This window comes from Aulonocara stuartgranti (genome assembly GCF_965226115.1).
Source record: "Aulonocara stuartgranti genome assembly, chromosome: 3".
NCBI classification, from domain to species: Eukaryota; Metazoa; Chordata; class Actinopteri; order Cichliformes; family Cichlidae; genus Aulonocara; species Aulonocara stuartgranti.
In genome coordinates, this window is record NC_138941.1 from 75,266,780 (window position 1) to 75,289,793 (window position 23,014).

At 40.4% G+C, this 23,014-nt stretch overlaps 3 protein-coding genes across 3 annotated transcripts in view; 1 reads left to right on the top strand and 2 right to left on the bottom strand.

Moving 5' to 3' along the window:
• The window catches only part of LOC309698992 (uncharacterized protein), a gene marked incomplete at both ends in the record, with an annotated part of 34,965 nt that extends 20,088 nt beyond the window's left edge, over positions 1-14,877 (top strand). Inside the window, 3 exons of the mRNA XM_082521801.1 lie at positions 13,242-13,562; positions 14,505-14,590; positions 14,689-14,877. Of these exons, the coding sequence (XP_082377927.1) occupies positions 13,242-13,562; positions 14,505-14,590; positions 14,689-14,877 (596 nt within the window). The remainder of the gene's footprint in view (positions 1-13,241; positions 13,563-14,504; positions 14,591-14,688) is intronic.
• The window catches only part of LOC309703468 (uncharacterized protein), a 147,163-nt gene that overhangs the window by 49,169 nt on the left and 74,980 nt on the right, over positions 1-23,014 (bottom strand). The window lies entirely within an intron of this gene.
• LOC309703682 (uncharacterized protein) lies at positions 6,719-9,599 on the bottom strand. Its single transcript, XM_082528633.1, has 4 exons — positions 9,380-9,599; positions 8,317-8,465; positions 7,450-7,614; positions 6,719-7,372 (listed from the first exon to the last, which is right to left on the bottom strand). Exons 2-4 carry the CDS (start codon positions 8,371-8,373, stop codon positions 7,283-7,285), a joined length of 312 nt encoding a protein of 103 aa, XP_082384759.1. The 5' UTR covers positions 8,374-8,465; positions 9,380-9,599; the 3' UTR covers positions 6,719-7,282.

Here is a 23,014-nt window from a genome sequence, read left to right on the forward strand (position 1 = left end):
AGCTTGTTCCTGTGCTGCTACGATTAGTGCCTCTGTGCTGTTTTCAGTCCAGCTTTGTTCAGCCACTGGTAGGGATTCTGGATATCAGCCACCTCCTCTATCTGCTGGTGGTACAGCAGCATTCAGCCTGTTAGAGGCAACACAAATGTCTCCATCCAAGCTCATATTATTCTTTGTTGTCCTCTCAGTCCCCCAGGTGGAGGTGGATTCAGGGGTGGAGTCTGTCCAGCTGCCCTTCAACACCACACCTCCCTTGCCTGAAGACGCTAAAGTGGAGTGGAAAGACAGTTGCACGATCCTCAGTAGTGAGTACCAGAGTAGACCAAACAACAGGAAGGTCCACGTGTATGAGAACAGCTGTGACGATCCTGAAGAACAGCACCAGGTTTACAGAGACCGAACGAAGATGAATGAAGACCTGCTGAAAACTGGAGACCTCAGTCTGACCCTGAAACAGCCCACAGACTATGACAACTTCACCTACATTTGCACCGTCTACAGCAGGGAGGGAAACATCCTGATAGTGAAACAAATGGGGCTGAAAGTCAGAGGTCAGTGTGAGTTCATTATTTCAATGTAAACATTTTTTTCTGTTCATGTTGAGTGGAAGTTTATTTGATTAAATATTTTTAATTAAATACATTTTTTATGATTTATTTCTAAACCCCAAATTTGTCATGGTAGTGTTTAAGTGATAGCACACATTAAATCATGATAAAAGACAATACATTTAAAATTAAAGCTGCAAACAGCCATGATAAGGCTCATAGTACCATGTAACTTGAACTTACTGTCTAACTTACAGCAAATCAAATTTCATGGTGGATGATTGATGTTGACTATGGCGCAACAAACATGCCCTCCTGGGTCTGTGTGTTTTGTGTTTAAGTTATTCCTGGATTTGTTCTCTTGGTGTTATTTGTTGTTCTTGTTTCTAGTTTAAGTCACTGTCTTCTTTGTCTCAGTCTGTGGTCGTGTCCAAATTCATGGGCTGCATCCTCCTGAGGACCCGGCCTTCGCGGTCTACGTGGGCCGGGTCCTCAGAAGGTCGGGTAGGCCGGAAGTAAACGGCCGTGAAATTGGACGGTCTAGCCTTCTGATTAGCATCACCGCTGTCTCGGTGGAGTTTAATAAACTCAGCCGTCTGCTCCTTGCTATCTAAAATATAACAGGACACTGGCGTAAATTCTCGACTGTCTCATACTTATGTTTAATCAGTTTTCTGTTTGACGTTTAGTCAGCTGTGTAAAAACCAAGGAGGAACCCACCCGGGGGATTAATAAAGTTTTATTTTATCTAATCTAATAACTTTAATCTCAGCCAAACCGATTTACTCACGAACAAACAAAACACTGAAAAAAGCCCAACAATAACATTTTTAGGTTGTCTAAGTGAATTATATATTACGTTTAACCCGAGCAGCGAAAGTCCGCGGTGATCTGAAAATGATGTGCCGGGATTTGTGCCGTTCTCAGCCGCATCAGTAACCCTCGAGCTCCCGGCTAGCTGTCGAGCTGGTGGGTAGCAGACGCCTCCGAAAACGTCGAAGCACTTTTGCAAATATGCGATATCTTGATAAACCGAGCTGATATTTGATGTTTACACAGCTACTTTCTCACCTGAAAATATGTTAAAAGTTTATTTTGTGACCCAGAAAGATTAGTATGAGTAATTTTAAAACTTAGTAGCGGCCGCCATTGCTGGAAACTGGAGTTTGGCTGGGCCGCGCTATGAATTCTGGGATATGGTAGGCCACGAAGGACACACCCGACCCATCCTTCAAATTCGGGGAAAAAGAGGACGCATTTGTTGGCTGCATTTGGAGGAGTCTACGAATTTGGACAGCCTTCGGCGCGTCGCTGTGACGTAATCGGTCTACAAATGCGGCCTCAGGAGGATGCAGCCCATGAATTTGGACACGACCTGTCTCTCAGTTTCACGTCTGTGTGAATTGTCTCTTGTTTCCTGTTTTATTTTGAAAGTCCCAGTCCTACGTGCAGTGAATCTAGTTTCTTCCCCTACTCTCGTTATGTATCATTAAACCCAGCTGTGTCTTAAAGTACGCAGCCTCAACGATCCTCAAGGGCCGCGTACTCAAAGACCGCTAAGGCCGGAAGTGCGAGGCTTGTGAAATGGGGCGGTCTAGCCTCCGTTGCGCCGCCCAGGTTGCCTAGCAACCATGATACTAACAGCTGGAAACGTGTCATACAGCTGTGTTTGACAGAAATGAAGGAGAAAATCTTTTGTTCATTTGTTTGTTTCTACATGAGCTTTGATCATTCTCTGTAAGATGAAGCTCAGCTATTGAACGGCGTATATTCTAAAGTAAAGGCTTTAAAACCAAGTTAGTACAAACGTCACTAATGTCACATAACTTTGCCGACACGTGGCCAACAGTAATGTTTAATGTTCTTCGTTATTAAACATTTGCACATAAATAAGTGACATAATATTCAGTACTTACTTAAAGTGTACTCTTGCGACTCTAAGACCTGAAGCAGATGGAGTTTTGGACCCTATCACTCTGTCAGGCTCCTGACTACAGTACCCGTAATGCTCCAATAATCCATCAAACGGTGCGGCTTCGTAGTTTACCAAAGTCATATTAAAACATTTTTGACAGATGTCTGCACGCCGTGTACCACATAAAAGCAGTTTGAGGTCAGTAAACACAACCAGACATAAATAAATACACTTAAATAAGGTACACTGTTGATTTTTGAGAAATTTAAAGTATTTTTAGTGCACTCTACAGTGCAGAAGATATGGTATAGCAATGATTAATCTCTATTAGCTTGCTCTCTCATAGTTTATCTTTTGTCCCTTCTGTCTTTGCTCTCTCCCACTTCCCCCGTTGATCTGCTTCGACTCTCTATTATAACCCTCCAGTTCCGTGCAGCCCCACCCGCTTACTTTAGTGCTCCCGGTGAAAATTGACCGGTCTGTTTTAACAGCTCGAATTTAGCATAACAAACATTTTTCACCACCAAATTCCCTTCAGTGGGTTCAATGGATTCCCATTCTTTTCCAATGTCTTCTTAGTTATGAGTCTTTTCCTGTTATGGTCTGTCTTTTACTTTCAGTTATGCCTGTGTTTAAGTTGTTGGTTTATCATGTTAAGTCTATGTCTGTTAAACTGTCATGTTTCATGTCCACGTATCCTATGTTTTTCCTATGCTGTTTCTCCATGTTTACATTTTCCCTGTCTGGCCGTGTATCTTCCTTCCACGTCTTCATAGTCATCATAGTTGTCATAGTCTCAGTTAAAAGTAAAGTAAAGTGTTAGTCCCCATAGGGAAATAGTTCCTCTGCATTTAACCCATTCACTCAGTGAAGCAGTGGGCAGCCACCAATGCAGCGCCCGGGGAGCAGTGTGTAGGGACGGTACCTTGCGCAGGGGTACCTCAGGGTAGCCGTTCAGTGGAGTCGAACCCCTGACCTTCCGATCATGGGGCCACCACTCTACCTACTGAGCTATCCCTGCCCCTAGTTAGTCTCCCTGCTTAGGTTTCAGTTTAGTTTTCACCACAGTTTGTGTTGCTTTATTTTTGTGTTCATATTTTTAGCCTAAATAAACGGCTTGCTTTTGTTTGCAACCCAGTTTCAGTGTCCGCATTTCGGTCCTCCTCTCACACTCCATATGGTGTGGTCCCCCAGACCATGACAGAATGCTTATTACAGTTTTTTCTGAATGCTTAAACCCTAACTGTGATTCTTACAGCACAATTTCTAAAACGATTGATACTTATAGCAAAACCACTCACTGAGTTTGCAAAACTAAAAGCACAAACACTGCTTTGCACTCAGTTTGCCATTTTGTAACACACACTTTGCAAACCTGTAGCTACAATCCACTGCACAGCACGCTTTTTGCAGAACTGTAAACACAACTCACTGCTTTACACTCAATTCCCAAATGATCAACGCACTCCTAGCAAAACTATACACAATTATGGCCATTATTTACACTATTTTGCCAACTGTCTGGCACACTGTCACATGTGAAAACTTTCTTAGATAATTAGTTCACTTTGCAGTCAGCCTAAGCACTATAATACAGGTAAGCTGTGTGTGCGGAGTACAATGGAGCGAGCAGGAAGAGTGAGAAGTAGAGGAGGCCGAGAAAGAGGACGTGGAGGTGAAGAAGTAGGATGAAGAGGACGACAAGGACAAGGAGGAGCAAGAGGAGGATGAGGAAGGGGGAGAGGAAGGGTAAGAAGAGTAAGAAATAGAATTACTGATGACATCAGAGCTACAATAGTGGACCATGTAATCAACCGTGGAATGACCCTGAGGGTAGCTGGCCAACGGGTCCAGCCTAACTCGAGCCGCTACACTGTAGCAGGCATCATGAGGACATTTTGAAATGAGAATCGGTGAGTACAGTCACTTTGCACAAATATTTGTAGCACTGCCATATGCCAATGAGAAACACGCCAATACCATAGATGTAAAAATACTGAAATTGTTACTTTACAGAATTGCTAGATGACCAGCAACCAGATGACTAGATGCTGTTGCAGAGGAAGCATGTTTACTGCAGACCAAGTAACCCATATAGTCATTATGGCGATTGCAAATAATCCTATACTTGGAAATAAACCCTTGTGTTTGTTTTGATGTGTTTGAATAAACACCAGTACTTGAAGTTTGGATCCCTCTATGCTTATGGATCTATGACAGAAGTATGAGCTCAAACTGACATAGCCTACCTTGTGCACAGAGAAAGCAAAAGCCAGATGTGTTTTGTATTCATACCATCAGTGTGCAGTTGGCGCAGTGTGTGCTTAGTAGATGATGGCTTGTGTGTACTGTTTGATACGGAAACACCATTTTTACGAAGGTGTGACGAGTTAATCTAGCTGTGTTTGCTTTTGCAAGAGAACTACAATGTTTTGATGATTGGGTGACAGGTTTTCTTATTTGTGTGTAGAGTTTTGCAAAATTAGCCAATAGTTACAAAAAATGTGCTCAAGCAATCAGAAAAAACTGTAAAGCAATTTAGCTGGAGCACACCGCCCCCTTGGGCTGTGCTTTGATTTTTCTCGTAGTTAGAATGATTCACTTAAACTAACATAATCATCCTGCTGCAACCAGGTTTCTGTAAGGCAGAGTAAATCGATTTGTTGATCAATTATGAAGTCATTAGGAGGAGAGAAGCTGCAGAGAGGCGTGTAAGACTGCAACTCTGCTTCCTGGTCCCAACTCTGGATAGTCATATTTTGGGGGGTTTAATAAATTTGTCCATATTTCTAGAAGTGAGAGCTGCTCCATCCAAAGTGGGATGGATGCTGTCTCTCCTAACAAGACCACCTATCTATGAAGCCCACATCGTTTTTGGACACTCAGGCAGACAACAATTTAAGGAGAACAATTTAAGCTAAACATGTCACCTCTGGTCAGAAAAAATAACCTGAACCTGCTGAAAATAAACCAAAAATCTCTCTAATTTTTTTCCAACTTTGGACAGTTTGTCCTGTCAAAAAGAACCCAAGTTTTTGGGAGATAGACACCCTCTCTAGGTTTCCTTTATGGTAAGCTCATAGTTAGGGCTGGATAAGGTGACCCTGAATCCCTTAGTTATGCTGCAAAGCGGAGAGGACAAAGGACAGGGAAGTGCTCGCATCTAGACACTTATTGGGATAATGTGTGATCCAAGCGACGTACTACTAAATTAAAAATTGTCCGTTGGTTGTTGCACACTTGAATAGATTCGACTTCAGATTTATAAAGTGGAATCTTGCAACTCTCCTCTGGATAGAGTCTCAGTCCTCAGGACCTCAAACAGTCCCAGCAGCTTCTATCAGCAGAGTTCTCCCTGATATCACAAACATATTGATCCCCCTAGTTAGCACATATATGGTAGCTCATACCACTCTCCTCGGCACGTTTCTTTGATTGCAGCATGACAGCAGTTTGCTCCTCATATTTTAGTCCGAAACTGACCGGTACCCCCATTAATACATTTAGACAGCAGCTATTTAACAGTGCAGACTGTTGTTTAAAACCATTATTGTAGCTTTGACCAGTTGTTTTGTCTTCATTAGCTTTTTTGAAGAATGAACACTTATAGTGACCATTGAATTTAAATGGGAACCATCTGTGAAAATGTTATTTCTTGCATTAAAAACAAGTAATGTGAACTACACATTAGCTTCATGTGTAGCGCACATCACACTACTTTCATGTGATATGCACTGATTCAGAGATAGAAGCAGCTGTCTGAAACTGTTTCACAGGGTAGCTTAAGGAAACATATTTTTGAGTACTCCTACATAGATCTCATGGAATATGACTCTTTCCGTCATCTCGGCTCCAGCTGAACTACACTCAGAAAAATAAAGGTGCCAACTGGAATTAAAAGTGGTTCTTTAGACTGATGCCATAGAAGAACCTTTTTTGGTGCCACAAAGAACCTTTCAAACAATGGTTCTTTGAAGAACCATTTCTTTCAGTGGTTCATTGAAGAACCTTTAAAGGTGCCCCAAAGAACCATCAAGAAATGGTTCTTTGGGGCACCTTTAATGGTTTTTCAAAGAACCTTTTTAAAAATGGTTCTTTAAAGAACCATTTTTAAAAAGGTCCTTCAAATGGTTCTTTAAAAGAACCATTTTTAAAAAGGTCCTTCAAATGGTTCTTTAAAAGAACCATTTTAAAGAACCTTTTTTGAGTGGTTCTTTAAAAAACCATTTTAAATCTTTCAAAATAAAATGCATCATAAATTGAATTTGAGTAGGGTAAAATAAATACGAGCACAGCATAGACATATATTAATGGTTTATTGTCATTTTGTAGTTACCAAAAGACAAAAAGGCATTTTAACCCTCAGCACAACATCAATACTAATACATGTCACATATTAGTGTTTTAAACAGTAATAATTAAATATATTTGCTATACTATAAATAAATATATATAAATACTATAGCTACAGATAACACAACAAATAATACATGTATTGTTTAATTAATAAAACATCAGAAAGTGATAAAACACATTAGAAATAGCAATAGCTTCATAACAGACCAATAAATCAACACATTTTCATCAGCAGATGTTTGCATGTTCAGTAAAAATATTTCAACAAGTTTATGATTAAAATGATCAATGAACTTCAGCCTTACGCTCTGTAATGTACGTTTCATGTTGTACTCATGGTCCTTTGTTAGTCCAGTTTAGGATAATGTCTCTGACGTATGTATCATATCAAACATATGTCATATCAAAACAAGCCCACACCTGCAGTTGTTTCAGTTTTTCACTGGTGTTTCCTGTCAGCTGGTCAACCTCTCAGGCGGACATCCATATCAGCCAACCAAACGACAAGCTCCTCCCTTTGTGCTTCAAATCCCTCCCACTCTGAGACAAGGAGCTGAAAGAGAGAGAAAAGAGTCAATTATAAAGAAGAGAGAAAAGTGAAACCCTCCTCAGAAGGTCTGACTCGCATACCTGCAGTTGACCTGTGATGGACTCCAGTTTGGCGTTCACGTCATCCCTCGCCGATGCCAGCAGCCGAGTCTGCAGGGTGCCCTGGAAGAGCTGAGTTAATGTTCGACTCCTCCTGGTCAGGCTCTCCAGCTGGATGAGCCGAGGTCTCCCCTCTCGCCGCTGCCTCTGAACACAGAAACACAAATTGCATCTGAAGCAGGAGGTGCAGATTTTTTTTGCTATTCTTTTCTAAATCCAGGCTAGATCACGTGGAGGTATTTGGAAAACTTTTTTGGCCAGTGGACGACTGTTGTCTTGCAGAAAGTCAAATCAAACATATGCGATACACAATCAATTCACAAGAACACATTATAAAAAATAAGTCCAGTTCTTGCCTGATTTCAAATGAATTCTGCATCAAAACAGGGTGACAGAAGTAAAACGAGTGCACAAAGCCTCACTTTGTACAAGCCTGCTATTACAGTTCTCCTCTATGCAGACGACTTTCCTGTTTTCAAGGCACAACTTGGATCTGCTGTACGAATCTTATGGATACACACTAAATGAAACAATAGTGTGCATGACTCCAGATTCTGATCCCTCATCCTAATATGGTCCCAACATAGCAACAGCAATAAAGCAGATGCTGAGGCTAAAAAAATACAAAGTCCATAAACCAATGGCTGACGTGGGTTTTATCATAAGGGTGATAAATATACAGATTTCAGTCTGTCTTAGAGATTTGATGTTCATTTACCTGCAGATGCACTATACGTGCCTGCTCTATGGTTTTTCACAACATTTTGCACATCACTATTTAATACAGGAAGTAGGTGAACTAAAACAAGTCATCTTTCTTTGTGAGAGGACCATATTAATGAAACAAACCTCAATGACATCATAGGGATCCCTACAGATGCTCCTGCTGCTTCTCTTCCTCCTCATCCTAAGCTTCCTTCTCCTTGTCCTCGCCTTCCATCCAATTGTAATTCAACCTAATTGTGTTTCTCCCCCTCCTCTTCCCCAGTTTGTTGGAGCTGTGAACACAATTAATGTGAATCTGGATTAATTTGTGCAAACAAGAAAAATCTACAGCTTTTTGGTCAGAGGTGCTCTTGTGATTTAAGCCGGGTAGAGTGGATTTATGTGTTGATGCTACCTGCTTCAGCTCTGGCTGCTGAGTGATATTTACACCCTGGCTGGATTACAAACTTTAACCATGTGCTGAACTTTGGCCCAGCGTTGATACCTCTTGTTAGTATAACGACCTCTTCTTAGCTTGTATGTATGATGGTGGATAAATGAAATATACAAAAAAATTAACTATATTACAAAAGAACATCTATCTTGGAAACATCAAATGACCGGAGCATAACTTGTCAACTAGTCCGAAACTAAGTTATGCAGGAACAGTCAAAGACACACCTTCTCATGTCACATTTCTATTCATTTCTATATAATTCGATTAGACAATAAAGAGTTATCTAATCTAATTATTCATTCAAAACTCTTATGCATAGCTGTATTTTATACAGCTCATACAGAATTCAAAGTACAGGTTCATGTGAGTATTTAGTGTACGGCTCAGATCTACAGAATTTCAGAGTTTCTAGAGCAGACACAGAGCTCACGTCACAACAGGCTTCAGGCGCCATTTTAGTGACTTTAACAATATATTAAATTTTAATTTCGGTCTAGCTGACATTAGGTTATGTACGCAGCACGCAATTGAACCACATATTTTAGAAGCCAAAGGTTCAAATTAGCTGGGAGCACCTTCACTTAATTATAACAGTGGTTTTGTTAGGAAAACAGTTGGATACTAAATTGCGCTGACGTCAACGGCTAACGTATCTAGCTAATCGCTACTGTTAGCACAACATTAACAGCAAGCTACAATGACGAGTAACAAAAACAAAACAGTAATAAGGTTTTAATGGAAATGTTTTACCTTTTCTAACAGTCCCAGAATCCACAGCTTCAAAGTCCAGCAGGTACTGAAGACTGTTATCCGCCTCGCTGTCACCGTCCGTGAGTTTTTTTCCCGAAAGGTCAAGGCCCGCCGCTCGCACACTCTGTCTGCGCATGCGCATCCCAACGACTGACCCCCTCCGTCCGCTCCCGGGAGGTTATAGTATGACGTGTTCTGACGTCACTCTCTCTCTCTGTCATTTATTTGGCTCGAAACACATATCAACAAATTGCTCAGTGATGAACAACTACTCAGATCATTTACCTAAGCTGTGCTTTGTCAAAACGAAGTGTGTGTTCATTACACTGACATTCTGTTCTGCAATTGTTATTTACTTGTATCTTATAATTTGACTTTACATACTGCTGGGTGGTTTGTAAAGTTTACAATAACTAGTATTATCATTATACTATATTTTCAAAAATATATAATAATCTCAAAAGTAATGCCTTGGAGTAGAAAATAGTAATGCTTTATTAAAATTTAAAACTAAAGTACAGTACTTGAATGTGTGTATTGTGTCTACTGTTTGCAAATATTTCTAACTTTTATTTGAATATTCAGTTTCCTACCATCTTCTCTTAAAGGGTAATTGCCAGGTATCCCGCCCTCCCCCTTTGCACACACATGCACACAAAGAAAACACACAGTATAATTCACAGCCTCATTATAGTGAATAAATATTTATGCTATTTACACCATCAAACTTAGATTGCTAAGGATGAAGAACCTTTTGTTCTTTAAAGAACCATTTGTAATAGCTGAAGAACCATCCACAAAATAAAAAGGTTCTTTGACGTATGATGGTTCTTTAAAGAACCATGAAGACATCTGAAGAACCATTTAAGAACCATAATTTTTCTGAGTGTAGAGTGAATTTGGGCTTTTAGGGAGGGGTGAAAGCAGAGCGCTGTAAAGGAAAGGGCTGTGATTGGTTCAGAACACGTCAATGAGAAGAAAGGAAAGCTTCAGAGCAACATGAATGAAACAAAGTGTTTTGATGACGACTGAAAGCCAAAACTGTCCCTGAAATCAGAATCCAGTTCATCTCCAGCCCCGTCAGCAGTTCCAGCTGCAGTGCTGTTACAATAATAGTCATCACTTCTAGTTTCACAGCAGGAAACTGGGAACATTCAGCGTCTCAAAGATTGACCTGTTAGTAGGGATGGGTATCGTTTAGGTTTTATCCGATACCAGTGCCAAACCGGTACTTTTAAAACGGTGCTCGAGCTGGTGCTTAAAGAATGTAGAACACAAAGTGGAGAACACAGCTAGTGCCCTGTGTAGAGATTAGAATATTATTTTACTGTTACTATTCATAATCATTATTATTACTGTTGCATCATTTATGATTTATCATTATTAGAGCATTTATTGAAACTGTTGATGTTACATTAAAAGTCTGTATTTCAGGTGTGAGCTTAATTACATAATAATCTTTCATTGCAGGTGCAACTGTAATCATGTTATACACATTGCATTTTTGTGCTAATTAAAGAGTTGAAGCTCGGTCAAGTTAATTAATGGTTTGAAGCTACGGGCAGCGCGACGTCTGGCCGATCAATTGAGCAAAGTGACCCACAGCTATTGAAAGGATTGCATACATGCTTACATGCTGGAATTGATGCATGTTTTTTATCTGCTTTGACACATATTACTCGTCATCAATGATGTTATATATGACAACCCATTTATTGTTCTGGGGAGATCGATGCTGTTTGAGTGATCGTGCTCGGCTTCCCACATATATGTTTCAATAAAATCATTGTTTTGACGCACAATGGACCTCCAGTCGTATGTCTCTTCCCTCAAATACAAATCAGGACACCTGCTTTTTGGTCTGGTTACTACCGTTTATGTCAGAACCAGAGGCGGAGCCAGACATTTGAAACACCCGGGGCTTAGCCCTAAAGGGTAGTATGCAAAATGTTTTTGTTTGGGGTTTTTTTTTTTTTTTTTTTTTTTGGGGGGGGGGGGGGGGGGTAGAAATGACTGAAAGATTAATAGGCTGTGTTTTGAGTTTTGTTCAAAAAAGAATGACTTCATAGAGGGAAAAATATATATCACATATGCAGGACACCTTAAACTAGTTTTTAATTAAGCAGCAAGGCAGAACAAGGTCAGGGCTGTATCCAGACATGAGGACTAACCCCAATTCAACCAGACCCAGAACTGATCCAGAATTAAAACAGGACTACAACAGTTCAAAATCAGGACTACTGAGGATTTAACCAAGACAGAACCAGAATCAGAACTAGATGATAGTAGCACTAAAAATCATCATAGACCTGCACTACACTTATTTTTTAATTCTACCAAAGTACAATATTTAGATTGAGAAAAGTTTATATAATTATTTAGCCTTGTTGTGCAAACAAGCCTGCATAACTTAATAAATGTAGAATTTGAAAAATAACAAACCTAAAAAGAAACACTAGGTACGAGATACATGAGGACCTATGATACGGTGATACTTTTAGTAAGCAACCATTTGACTAACATGTGTGTCTCACCTGCTCTTGTTCATCTCTGTTCTGTCCTCATTCTGCATCTCACTCTCTGTTCCTCTCTCTCCCTCTTTGTGCTGACAATCATCAAATATACAGTTGAAACCAGATATTTACTCTTCAGATCAAAACACAAACACTTTTTTAATTGTAACATCAAATCAGACTAAATGTTTATTTTTTTAGATTGATAAATATAAAAAACATATTTGTTAACTTTAAGAGTAAAGAGAGAAACTGTCTGTATTTCTTAATTGTAAATGGCACCAAATTGTATTCAAACTTGAGCCACACTTATGGAGCTCCACAGTTCTTTTCCTGGTGCTTTGGTTGACATCTCTGGATTTTCCCATGTCAAAGAAACAGACTCTGTGTTTTGCCTTATATGCATCCACAGCTGTGCCACCAGTTTACTCACATGGACTCTACTAACCTATCAGAAGCTTCTTCAGCTCAGAATGGAATCCTCTGGAGTTTTCTTATTAATTAACAAACTTAGTGTACATGTACTCCTAAATTTGATCAAAGTGATAAAAATAGAAGCTCTGTCTCTCTTTATTCTGACATTTAACTAATTCAAAAGATATTTCAACATTTATTTATCCAAAACAAAACAAGTTTACTCTAAATTGATGTTGTACAGTAAAAAAAATGTTCTTGTGTTTTCCATAAAGTGTATGTAAATATCTGGTTTCAATTGTGAATATACTGCTGTGTATTGAAATTCCTCTTGTTTTGCATAGAAAACAAGCCCAGGCTTAAGCCCAGTAAGCCACCCCCCCGCTCCGCCACTGGTCAGAACCGGTGCCATAATAGCACCGGATACCGGTACCCATCCCTACCTGTTAGCACCTGCAGACATTGTTGAGCTGGGTCTGCTGATCTTGAAATGTCAGAAACCAGAAGAACATATTACCAAGAGGAGTAATCAGCAGCATAACACAGCCATCTTAGTCTTAGCTATGAAGATGTTCACCAAGCATTAGCTAAGTTGCAGTTAAATTAAAGACAACTTGAAGGCAACAGACACCTTTAGCAGATTTTCTTTCACACCCATTGAACATGACTTTTTAAAAAGAAAATGATCAAATCCGTAAAAGTCAAACTTTTGTTCCCTTTACGGGCTCAAATTGGCTCAAAGTGTCCCATTTTCACTGATTGTTTTCCCGACGACATGCTTCAAGTGTGATATGGATCCTCTGCTGAAGGAATCTGCTTTCTATCCACAACCTGTTGATCCGTATCATTTAGTGCAGAACAGGAGTCACATGATGCTGCTCTGTGAACACCAATCACACTTTGTACAGCTCATGTTGTGTTTGTTGTCCTCTCAGTCTGTCAGGTGGAGGTGGAGGAGGGGGTGGAGTCTGTCCAGCTGCCCTTCAAAACTACAGAAAACCTGCCTGAAGATGCTGGAGTGAGGTGGGAGGACAGTTCTTACAGAGCAGTTCACGTGTATAAGAACGGCTCTGACCAGCCTGACAAACAGCACCAGGTTTACAGAGACCGAACAAAGATGAATGAAGACCTGCTGAAAACTGGAGACCTCAGTCTGACCCTGAAACAGCCCACAGATGGAGACAGTAGGAGATACAGCTGTAGAGTCTGGAGAGATGGATGGATCCGAAACAAAACAGTGCTGCTGAAAGTCAAAGGTTTGTTTGATACACAGATACATAGATAGAAAAGATGACTTGGATTATGCAAGAACGTTTTATAGAATTTTAGTACACTATAAATCTAAGAGACATCTGCAAGATGGTATAAGGTAGAAAGAAGATGAGTAATGCCTGCCAGTGACACATGTCACAGAAGGAAGAGCTATTGCTCAGTTTTACAGAAAATGATTTTCTGACATGTTCTTTATGAAGGCAGGGTTGAATAAGAAGGAGCTCTGTTGTCTCTGTAGTGCTGAGTGGCTGAGATTGAATTCATTTCCCTTTATATAGTGTAAATACCAGCAACAGTTGACTCACAGCACTATTTATTACACGGTAAAACCCTGCACCCACAATCCCCAGAAGATGGGTTGTTCATGGTGGAGAGCTAGTTGTTCGTTGACCTCACGACCCTCAGTGACTCAAATGCCTCCAGATTCTGAAAACTGATGTTTCCGGCTTTGTGAATCAGTTTGCTGATCCTGTTGGCATCTCTGGTACTGCTGCTGTTAACAGACCTCTCTGCACCTTGTTTTTCCATCATTAATCAGCCAGCATATCGTTTGTCTTTCTAACATTTAGGAAATGGGGATTTCTGCAGAACACAATACAAAGCTCCTCACAAGTTGTACTCCAATTCCTGCTCATCAGTTTGCATGTGCCAGGTTTCACTGTTGTACTGGACATCTGTGGTGGTTGAATTGTAACTTTATTGTCCACAATGGGAAATTGATTTGCAGCATGTCCACACATGAAACATGAACACAAAAAAACAAACAAACACACTCACTGATGGAATGGAAGGCTTGTATTTCATTCACTTTGACTCTCCCTCCCGTCTTGCTCGGTGTCTCCTTTGGAGTTACTGTGTGATGACTGCAGTTGTGGCTCAAAGCAGCAGCACTATCACTTGGTAATTGTCTTGTGTCTCCTCTGCAGGGAGAGTTCAGGTCCAGGATCAAACAGGGGACATCAGGAACAGAAGCAGCTCCATTGATCCGACTCCTCTGATGGCTGATCAATCAGTTTGATCTGTGTGTTCTTTGATTATTGATCAGTGATGTCAGAGTGGAGTCAGTGTGATGTTGTTGTTGTGTGTTTGAGACTTTTAGTGTCCATGAAGGTCTCTGCTGCCGTAGACCCTCTGAACTGTGACAGAGGTCTCACTCTGGAGGAAACTCTCAGCACTTTCCAGCAGCTCCTCCATCATGGAGGACGTTCCCTCACTGTAACAGGTGGAGGAGAGAGGAGAGGAAGCACAGGTGGATCCTCTGAGGAAGAGGAGCTTCCTACAAACCACATGATCACATGACCAGAGGGGCGTGGCCTTCAGTGGTAGTAATAAAGGAACAGTCCACATGTTCCACTTTGAAGGCTCCAACAAAGCAGACCTGCGATCACTTTGACTCAGTATGATGGATTGTTTGGATTTTTCTTGTGTGTCTTTGTATGTTGGATAGAGTCATGTGACCTGCCCAGGGACGACACATGGAAATGAGCAGTTTAGCTCAAATCTGGCAGGTTTCCATTTTCTGTTTTTATCCTGATGTCCATGAACATGAACACTGTCCCTGTCAAATAAATCCAGATAATCTGATCCAGTGTTCTTCTTCTGTGGTGTTTGTGATGGAGCAGCAGCTGCTGATGCTGATGTCCTCCACCAAGGGGGCAGCAAATTCAGCTGACTGTCATCATTTATTAAAAAAGATGTAACAATGCATAATGCAATATATATAATGCAATATAATAGTGTCAGTTACACATTGTGGTTTGCACTGTGGCCAGAATGGACATTACCTCCTGCCTAATGGAAGCTGTCAGCCATCCTGCAACCATGAATTAGATAAGCAGAAGTGAAGGGATTGTTAACAACAATTTAATAATAAAATGTAATGTGATAGTTGCACTTTATTAGCTCCCCACAATCGTATGAATAATAACCATGAATGCACTGCATGCTCATAGCAAGTTCTTTAGGTTTAAAGTGAGATCCTGCTTTAAAGGGCGCTTCATCTGCTGGGAATGACATGTTTCTTCTAGTATGTAAGGCTCAGCCCATCTTACTGGGACTTACTTTTGTAGATCCACATGCTCTAAACCTGGTGCTCCATGATTGGTGCAGATGTTTTAAGCTACTATTAACAAATAATAACCATGGACTTAGTTGTTACTACAATAACTTATCATTGAGCAACTTTTAATTTTACTTGTAAAACTATGCAAGTAGAATTGAATGGGGCACAGTGAGCTGAGCACAGGCCCACTCTGTGACACTCAGAGGTTTGTGGATATCATACTGAGAGTATTGGACACAGTGCAGCCAGCTTGCAGCCACTTTCCCACCACTTTAGCACAATGTTTACATGAGACTCAGCCACACTAATTTTTCTGGGGCAGACATGTGGTGCAGCATGGCTGATGGCACTGTACCTGCAGCTGTCATGGACAAGAACCACTCAATACCTCACCCAAGCCAAGCCTGTGCTGATGTTGTGATCTGAGACCGAGACACTAACCCAGGATCAGGATATGATGTTGTGAGAGTTTCACTAAGAATTAGCTCTGATTACAAGATTTCAATCTATCGTAACTCTAATTTGTATTTACTTCAGTTTGTTCATCTTGGAGCTGTGTGCAGCTGAGGACAGTCTTATTATTACCAGGTGAGGATATGTAACAGCCACAGTCTGTAGAGATGATGTCACCATGGAGTGGTGATGTCACTGGAGCTGCCAATATGTGCTCCAGCCAAAGCTACACCAGAGGGTTGTGCTGTGTAACAGGTTGGTGCAGGTGGTGTTATCTACATTTGAACATTAGGCAACAGTCTCATGAAGACACTTTCTATTGTTCACTAAAGACCAACAATAACAGAGACAAAGGGAGAGCAGCAGAACTAGTGCTAACAATTAGCACTGCTAGCCTGCCCACCAACACCAGCTAATGTTCTAAAAACGATGATCAATGATTTTGCTGTAACGGCTCCAGCTGTCTGTGTCAGGGACACGTTGGAGATGAAGTGAGTGATCCAGTGACAAAGGTTTGGAAACCTGCAGTCAGCTGAGACTAAAGGAGTCACCTGACCGAGAGATGAAATGTTTCACTGAGAACGTCCAGATGAACAGAATCAACCTTTGGGATAATCTGTTCCACACATCCATGTTTCACTTACTGCATTATATTTCCTCATTGCTGTGCACACAGGCCTGTGGCTTATAACCAACTCCAAGTTCAGACTCAGAGGCTGCTGAAGCTGTTTTCTGGAACAGAGACGTGTTGGATATAAAAGCAACTCTTCTTTATGTGTCAGCACTGAGGAAAGGAGCAGCTTCGTTTCTAAGTGTATGAAGGACTGTAGCAGTGTGTGTGTGAGCTTTATTTCACAGACAGAACCATGTCAAAAACACAACTTCAGGTAAAAACAATACAAAATCAAAGAGTCTGATCAGAAGGATTAAACAGAGGAGTGTGGGACTGTTTTTAACAGACAGCAGGTTAAGCCAGGCTGGAGGAGTAAACTGAGCCTCGGTGTGAGCAGCAGTGTGTTTGACAGGAAGCTGAGATAAACAGTCTGGAGCCCATTTAGTGCTTCATATGAAAGTGTGAGGATTTGAAAGCAAATCTAAAATCAAGCAGGAGTCAGTGTGAGAATGATTTGTGCTTTTCCTCAGTCAGATGCTGGGAGTTTCAGTTCATCCATGTTCAGCGTGCTGTGCTTTGTGTAACAGGAGAATATGACAGTATAAATCAAGTCTTCATGTCACTGAAAGCCTCCACAGTCTGCTATGGAGGTGCATCAGTTTGGATTTACAAGAAGAACATTTCTTAAACCTGCCACAAGATGGCGCTCCAACAGAAGGGATGTCCACAGTGTAACACAGACACACACATACTGTGTGAATGTGTGAGTGAATGGGCTTTCAACACAAGGCTTCTGCTGCTACCTTTAATGACATAATTAGCTAACAAGAACAAACTGTTAATTACCACCAAAGAACGGCTCCAGATTTTAGCTGCTGACCATTTTGTGAAACGTTGATTACATCAGCTTATTGTTGATTTTTCAACCTTAATATCAGCTGCTTTAAAGGAGCCTCGTTCTCTCGCAGTAACACTTTTCTTCACTAGATGCAGTGCAGGCACAGTCTGTGTTTCTAAACTACACACTAATGTTCATTGTTGTGCAGCTAAATCCTCCCTCTGGATGGGAAGAATCCCTGTCAGGCTTCAAACACCTGGCTTGGTGTTCTGGAGCTAATGTGTCACCTGTGAGGACTCTGAGATGAACACACAGCAGACACTTCAGTTCTCCGTCTGTGTGTCCTCAGTTTCCCAGCATGCCTTGGCTGTGGTGGTGGAGGTGAATGAGGGGGAACATGCTGCTCTGTCAGCACTCAGGTTTCATACCTGGTGATCTCAGAGGACAAAGCGGCGTTACAGCAGCGCACGTTGATGAGACCTGATGCTCTGAACAGTTCAGACTTCAGCCTCACTCTGAGAAAACCACAACTGATCGACAGCATACAGCTGCAGGTCAAAGGTCAGAAACGCCTGCTCTTTGTACGGGTCAGGAGTTAGTACTGCAGAGGTCAGAGGTCAGTTTGCTGACAAACCAAACAGTTTAGAGCTAAAATCACAACAGCAGAGGAAAAAAGAGACACTGCAGAGATGATGCAAAATATTGTATTTTTTCTGATGATATTTGAAGTTTTCAGGTATCAAAAACTGTAACACACGTATTCCAGCACAGCCTGCATGTACTTTTAGTTCTCCATACTGCCCATTATAAATCATCTTTGTTAGTTTTTTTTATTTCAGTCTCCAAAGCAAACTTCTGTCCCACAGGGGTGGCTGTAGATGACCTGCAGATGCTGCTGCAGGTCATCTACTGATCACAAGGTTGGTGGTTCGATTCCTGGCTTCCCGTCATCTACATGTCAAATATCCTTGGGCAAGATACTAACCCCAGGTTGCCCTCCGATGCATCCATAAGAGTATGAATGTGTGTGAATGTTAGCTATGAAGCACTTGGAAAGATGTTCATGGGTGAATGCACAAGTTGTGTAAAGCGCTTTGATATGGAACGCCAGGACTGCCATAATGAATTAATTAAATACACCATTAAATAATTAATTAAATGTGGCAATAATTAATTAAAATTGGAATTAATTAATTAAATAAATAGTTATGATATATGTAATTAATTAATTATTGACACATTTAATTAATTATTTATGTATTTCACATTTTAATTAATTATTGACACATTTAATTAATTAATTATTGACATATTTAATTCATTATTTATGTATTTCACATTTTAATTAATTATTGACACATTTAATTAATTAATTATTGACACATTTAATTAATTATTTAATGATATATTTATTTATTTCATTTTGGCAGTCTTGGCGCCTGGCTCTCATCATGAAATAATTTTATCTGTCAGCCTCACCCATCAAACTCAGGGGGCGGGGTTAACGCTGATCGAGTCAAAACCATTGCTTTGGCCTGGTGGCCATTGTTTCTAGCACACAACAACCGGCATGTGGAAGCTAACAGAACTGAGCTTTGAAAAACCCTGTTTGTGTGTTACCAAATACCGTTTTAATATTTTTTTAGCCGAGAATGTAGTGGTTTAATCTTCATGTGTCTGGTCGGTTTGTCAAGATACAGCCTCTTTGCAAAAGTGTTTCGATGATTTCAGAGATGTCGTCCCAGTCTCACGGCAAAGCGTGGGATAGACCCGCTCGCCTCGCAAGCAATCCCACCGACAAAGCGCAGGCCCCAGTACACAGCTGTAGTAACCCCCGCTGACTTCTTTTACTGAGGTTATATTTATCGGTGTTTTATTTCCTGATGTTCTTATGTGTCCTACGTGTTTCAGTCGCCAATTCTGAATTATAACTAACATTAAAAACATGTTTAAGGAGGAGAGAGAGCAAATAAATCTGTTTAACATCTGATCTTTGGGTTTTTGTTCAGTAATCAGCGTGACCTGTGTATAAACGCATAAAAGAGATAACGTTGGTGTTTCCGTCATGTAGTAACTGCTGGCTTTAACTGTACAAAGGTTGTTCAACACTATGAAACACATACAGACTTCATGATGTTCGGCTAATATTTTTATTGTGAATATTAATCATGCTGACCTCGCTCTGTACACCACGCAGCGAGGTCAGCATATCCACGATATCCACGATATCCTCAGCTCCATGAGTTAACACAAAGTTTCCCAGCTGACTATCTAACTGCCAACTATTCCAGAGAGGTGAAAATATACAGCATAAAGAAAAGTGTAAGAGACTCAGCAGCAGATTAGAATAACAGTTATACATTTAATAAATCACCAAATGAATCCAAGAAACGAGCAAACCTGTTCCGACAATTTGAATTTGTATTCCCTCAGCTGCAGACTCGCTGCTGTTTAAATGTTTGAAAAGGAAGATTAGATATAAAAAACGTCAAACATAGACTCAGTCTGCCTTCACATTTGATATGAGGCCAGCACGTATAGTGGCCTCAGCTATTACTGAAATACACGTGCTATATCATAAACTATGATATAAATAGGGAGGTCCTATTAACATGTTTAGTTTTAAAGGACACCTTCCTGCCTTTAGTCTCATTCATGAGCAGTATTAGTTTTCTTCTAACATCCAGAAGTCTGCACAATGTGTTTCATAGTTTGTAACAAGCCTTTGACAGGTAAACATAACATGACCGAAAAAGAAAAAAAAAAGAAAAAAAAGAGAGAGAGTGTTGACATAAGAAGAGAAAATTCTCTCAATTATGGAGACAGGCAAATGGTTCATTTATGTTTGATGTGTGTTTATTCCTCCCTAAATATCGTCGGTGAAGTTCGCCATGCATGTCAGATTTTCCTGCGCATTTTTATACCTCTGCCAACAGAGAGAGAAAAAAATCACATTCTAACAGACAGCTGGTGCTTAGAATACAGTTGAATAACTATTAAAAAACAGATGATATTTAGATGATAGTTCAGTCTAACACATGTGAACCATTAAACGTCTGTGAAACTATGCAGTTATGAAACGTAACTTTAACCTCAGCCAAACCGATTTGCTCAGTTGTAAATAAAACAGCGAAGTAAACGTGACCCGACAGACAGAACCTGAGTGAATGAAGTCCAGGTTTTAACCACTGAGAGCTAAAACTCAGCTGAGGTTTGAAAGCTGTGTGCCGGTGATTGGACATCAGCCGCTGATAAAGCTGGCTCGCCTATAAAGTGCTCTGTAAGGAAACGAGCTCCAGCAGCTCTGCGCTCGGGGAAAACACTATATTTACTTATCTTGTGCAGAAAAATGCGCTGACATTGCGTTATATCGAGCACCGGCTGCCCAGTTAAACTGTGACTATCACCAGGTAACTAGGCGTGTTTCTTGAATTAGCAGCAGGTGTTAAACAGCTGACAGATGAGGAGGAGGATGCATGCAGGTAAACTGAGGGTCTGTTGAGCTGATCGCTGGTTTCGTGAGAAAAATGTCAGCTCGTTCTTTATGTTACAGAAGCACAGAGACACAAGACCAGGCGGAAAGAGACGATCGTTCGGTGAAAATGAGAATCTGCGAATGCAACATGTGGAACACGGAGAGTGGAATATGTAAACAAACCGGTTAATGTACCCCCTCGGTGCACTCTGCATGCTAACTGTTAGCAGAGCTAGTGAAATCTCTGAAAACATCTGAGCACTTTTGCAAACATGTTCTATGTTGACAACCTCACCAGACATACGGCGCGACATTCGCGGCTAAAACACTGTTAAAAGTGTAGCTGGTGACAGAAAAACGGGGTATTTTAAAACTACACCACCACCATTGCTGCTTGTGATTTGATCTGCATTCTGGGATAACTGGCTGCCCCAAGTCTACACAAGCAATCGATTATCTAGGATCGACCTGTTTTGACTTACTTTGCACGGCAACCAATCAAATGTTAGAGAAGCTGCATGGGCAGCGTTAACCCCGCCCCCTGAGTTTGATGGGTGAGGCTGACAGATAAAATTATTTCATGACGAGAGCCAGGTGCCAGGACTGCCAAAATGAAATAAATAAATATATCATTAAATAATTAATTAAATGTGTCAATAATTAATTAAATGTGTCAATAATTAATTAAAATGTGAAATACATAAATAATTAATTAAATGTGTCAATAATTAATTAATTAAATGTGTCAATAATTAATCAATTAAATGTGTCAATACTTAATTAAAATGTGAAATATATAAATAATTAATTAAATGTGTCAATAATTAATTAATTAAATGTGTCAATAATTAATTAAAATGTGAAATACATAAATAATTAATTAAATGTGTCAATAATTAATTAATTACATGTGTCATAACTATTTATTTAATTAATTAATTCCAATTTTAATTAATTATTGACACATTTAATTAATTATTTAATGGTGTATTTAATTAATTCATTATGGCAGTCCTGGTGTTCCATACTTTGAGTGCTCTGATCAGTAGAAAAGCGCTATGTAAGAACCAGTCCACTTACTCTTCTCCGATGGCTTTTCACCAGGTGCTGAACTCAGATGATTTCACCAAGTTTGGGCTTGTTTGGAGCCCAACTTTTTACAGGCTCAAAAGAAACCCAAACCTCACTAAACAAGGGTAACAAGCAATGCAAAAACTCATTGTTCAGGTTAATTGATCAAAGATAAGCTCACATGTCACCTTCATGACACAGACACTGACTATAAATATCTATAAAGCCACTTCTATCTGCCATACCTGTCCTTCTGTCATGGTTGCTCTCCTCTCACTCTGTCATTTATCCACAGTCTGCCTCCCTCTGCTCCGTCAGCTGACGTCCTCTCTACACCCACCTGCTGTGTTTTCATCCTGCAAAGCTCAAAACTCAGTACAAACACATTTAAGAAACATTGCACTGAGTAGAAGATGACAGCAATGAGCTAAATGGCTCTCCATCATATTAAAATAAAGCTTCTGTCTTTATTTATGTGAGGACGTCCGTCTTACACTAACTGAGTGAAGAATTAAGATAAAACATTTCCTTCCAGTTTTGTGCTCGTGCTGTTAGTCTGAGATCTGCTCGTAGATCAAAGCGACCTGCTTGTTTGAAATCAGCCTCAGGATCATAAAGAGTTTAACTTCAAATCGATTTGATGCCTGAGTAACTTACATACTTAAAAAAATCTAACTGTCTTTAGTATATTTTTCCTTTAATGGGAGACCCTGACAGAAAAGAAAACAGCAGCTGGGCAGTAACTGGTATAAAATACATTTAAAGGAGGTGGTGCTGAGTGCTTTGACTGGGGTCCCACCACTGACATCACAGGTGGAGGACATGTTGGAAAACTGCCAGCTGCCTACAAACTCCTGTGCAGCCAGCAGAGCTTACAGTCTGTCCTGTGTGTCATACAGGCTCTGACACTTAGTGTTTATGTGA

Coding starts and splice junctions, on each gene's coding strand:
- LOC309703682 (XM_082528633.1), bottom strand. CDS start 8,373: ATGAGGAGGAAGAGAAGCAGCAGGAGCATCTGTAGGGATCCCTATGAT. Junction 7,615..8,316: donor ATCCCTATGATGTCATTGAG/GTTTGTTTCATT, acceptor TTCTGTGTTCAG/AGGCAGCGGCGAGAGGGGAG. Junction 7,373..7,449: donor CCATCACAGGTCAACTGCAG/GTATGCGAGTCA, acceptor TCTCTCTTTCAG/CTCCTTGTCTCAGAGTGGGA.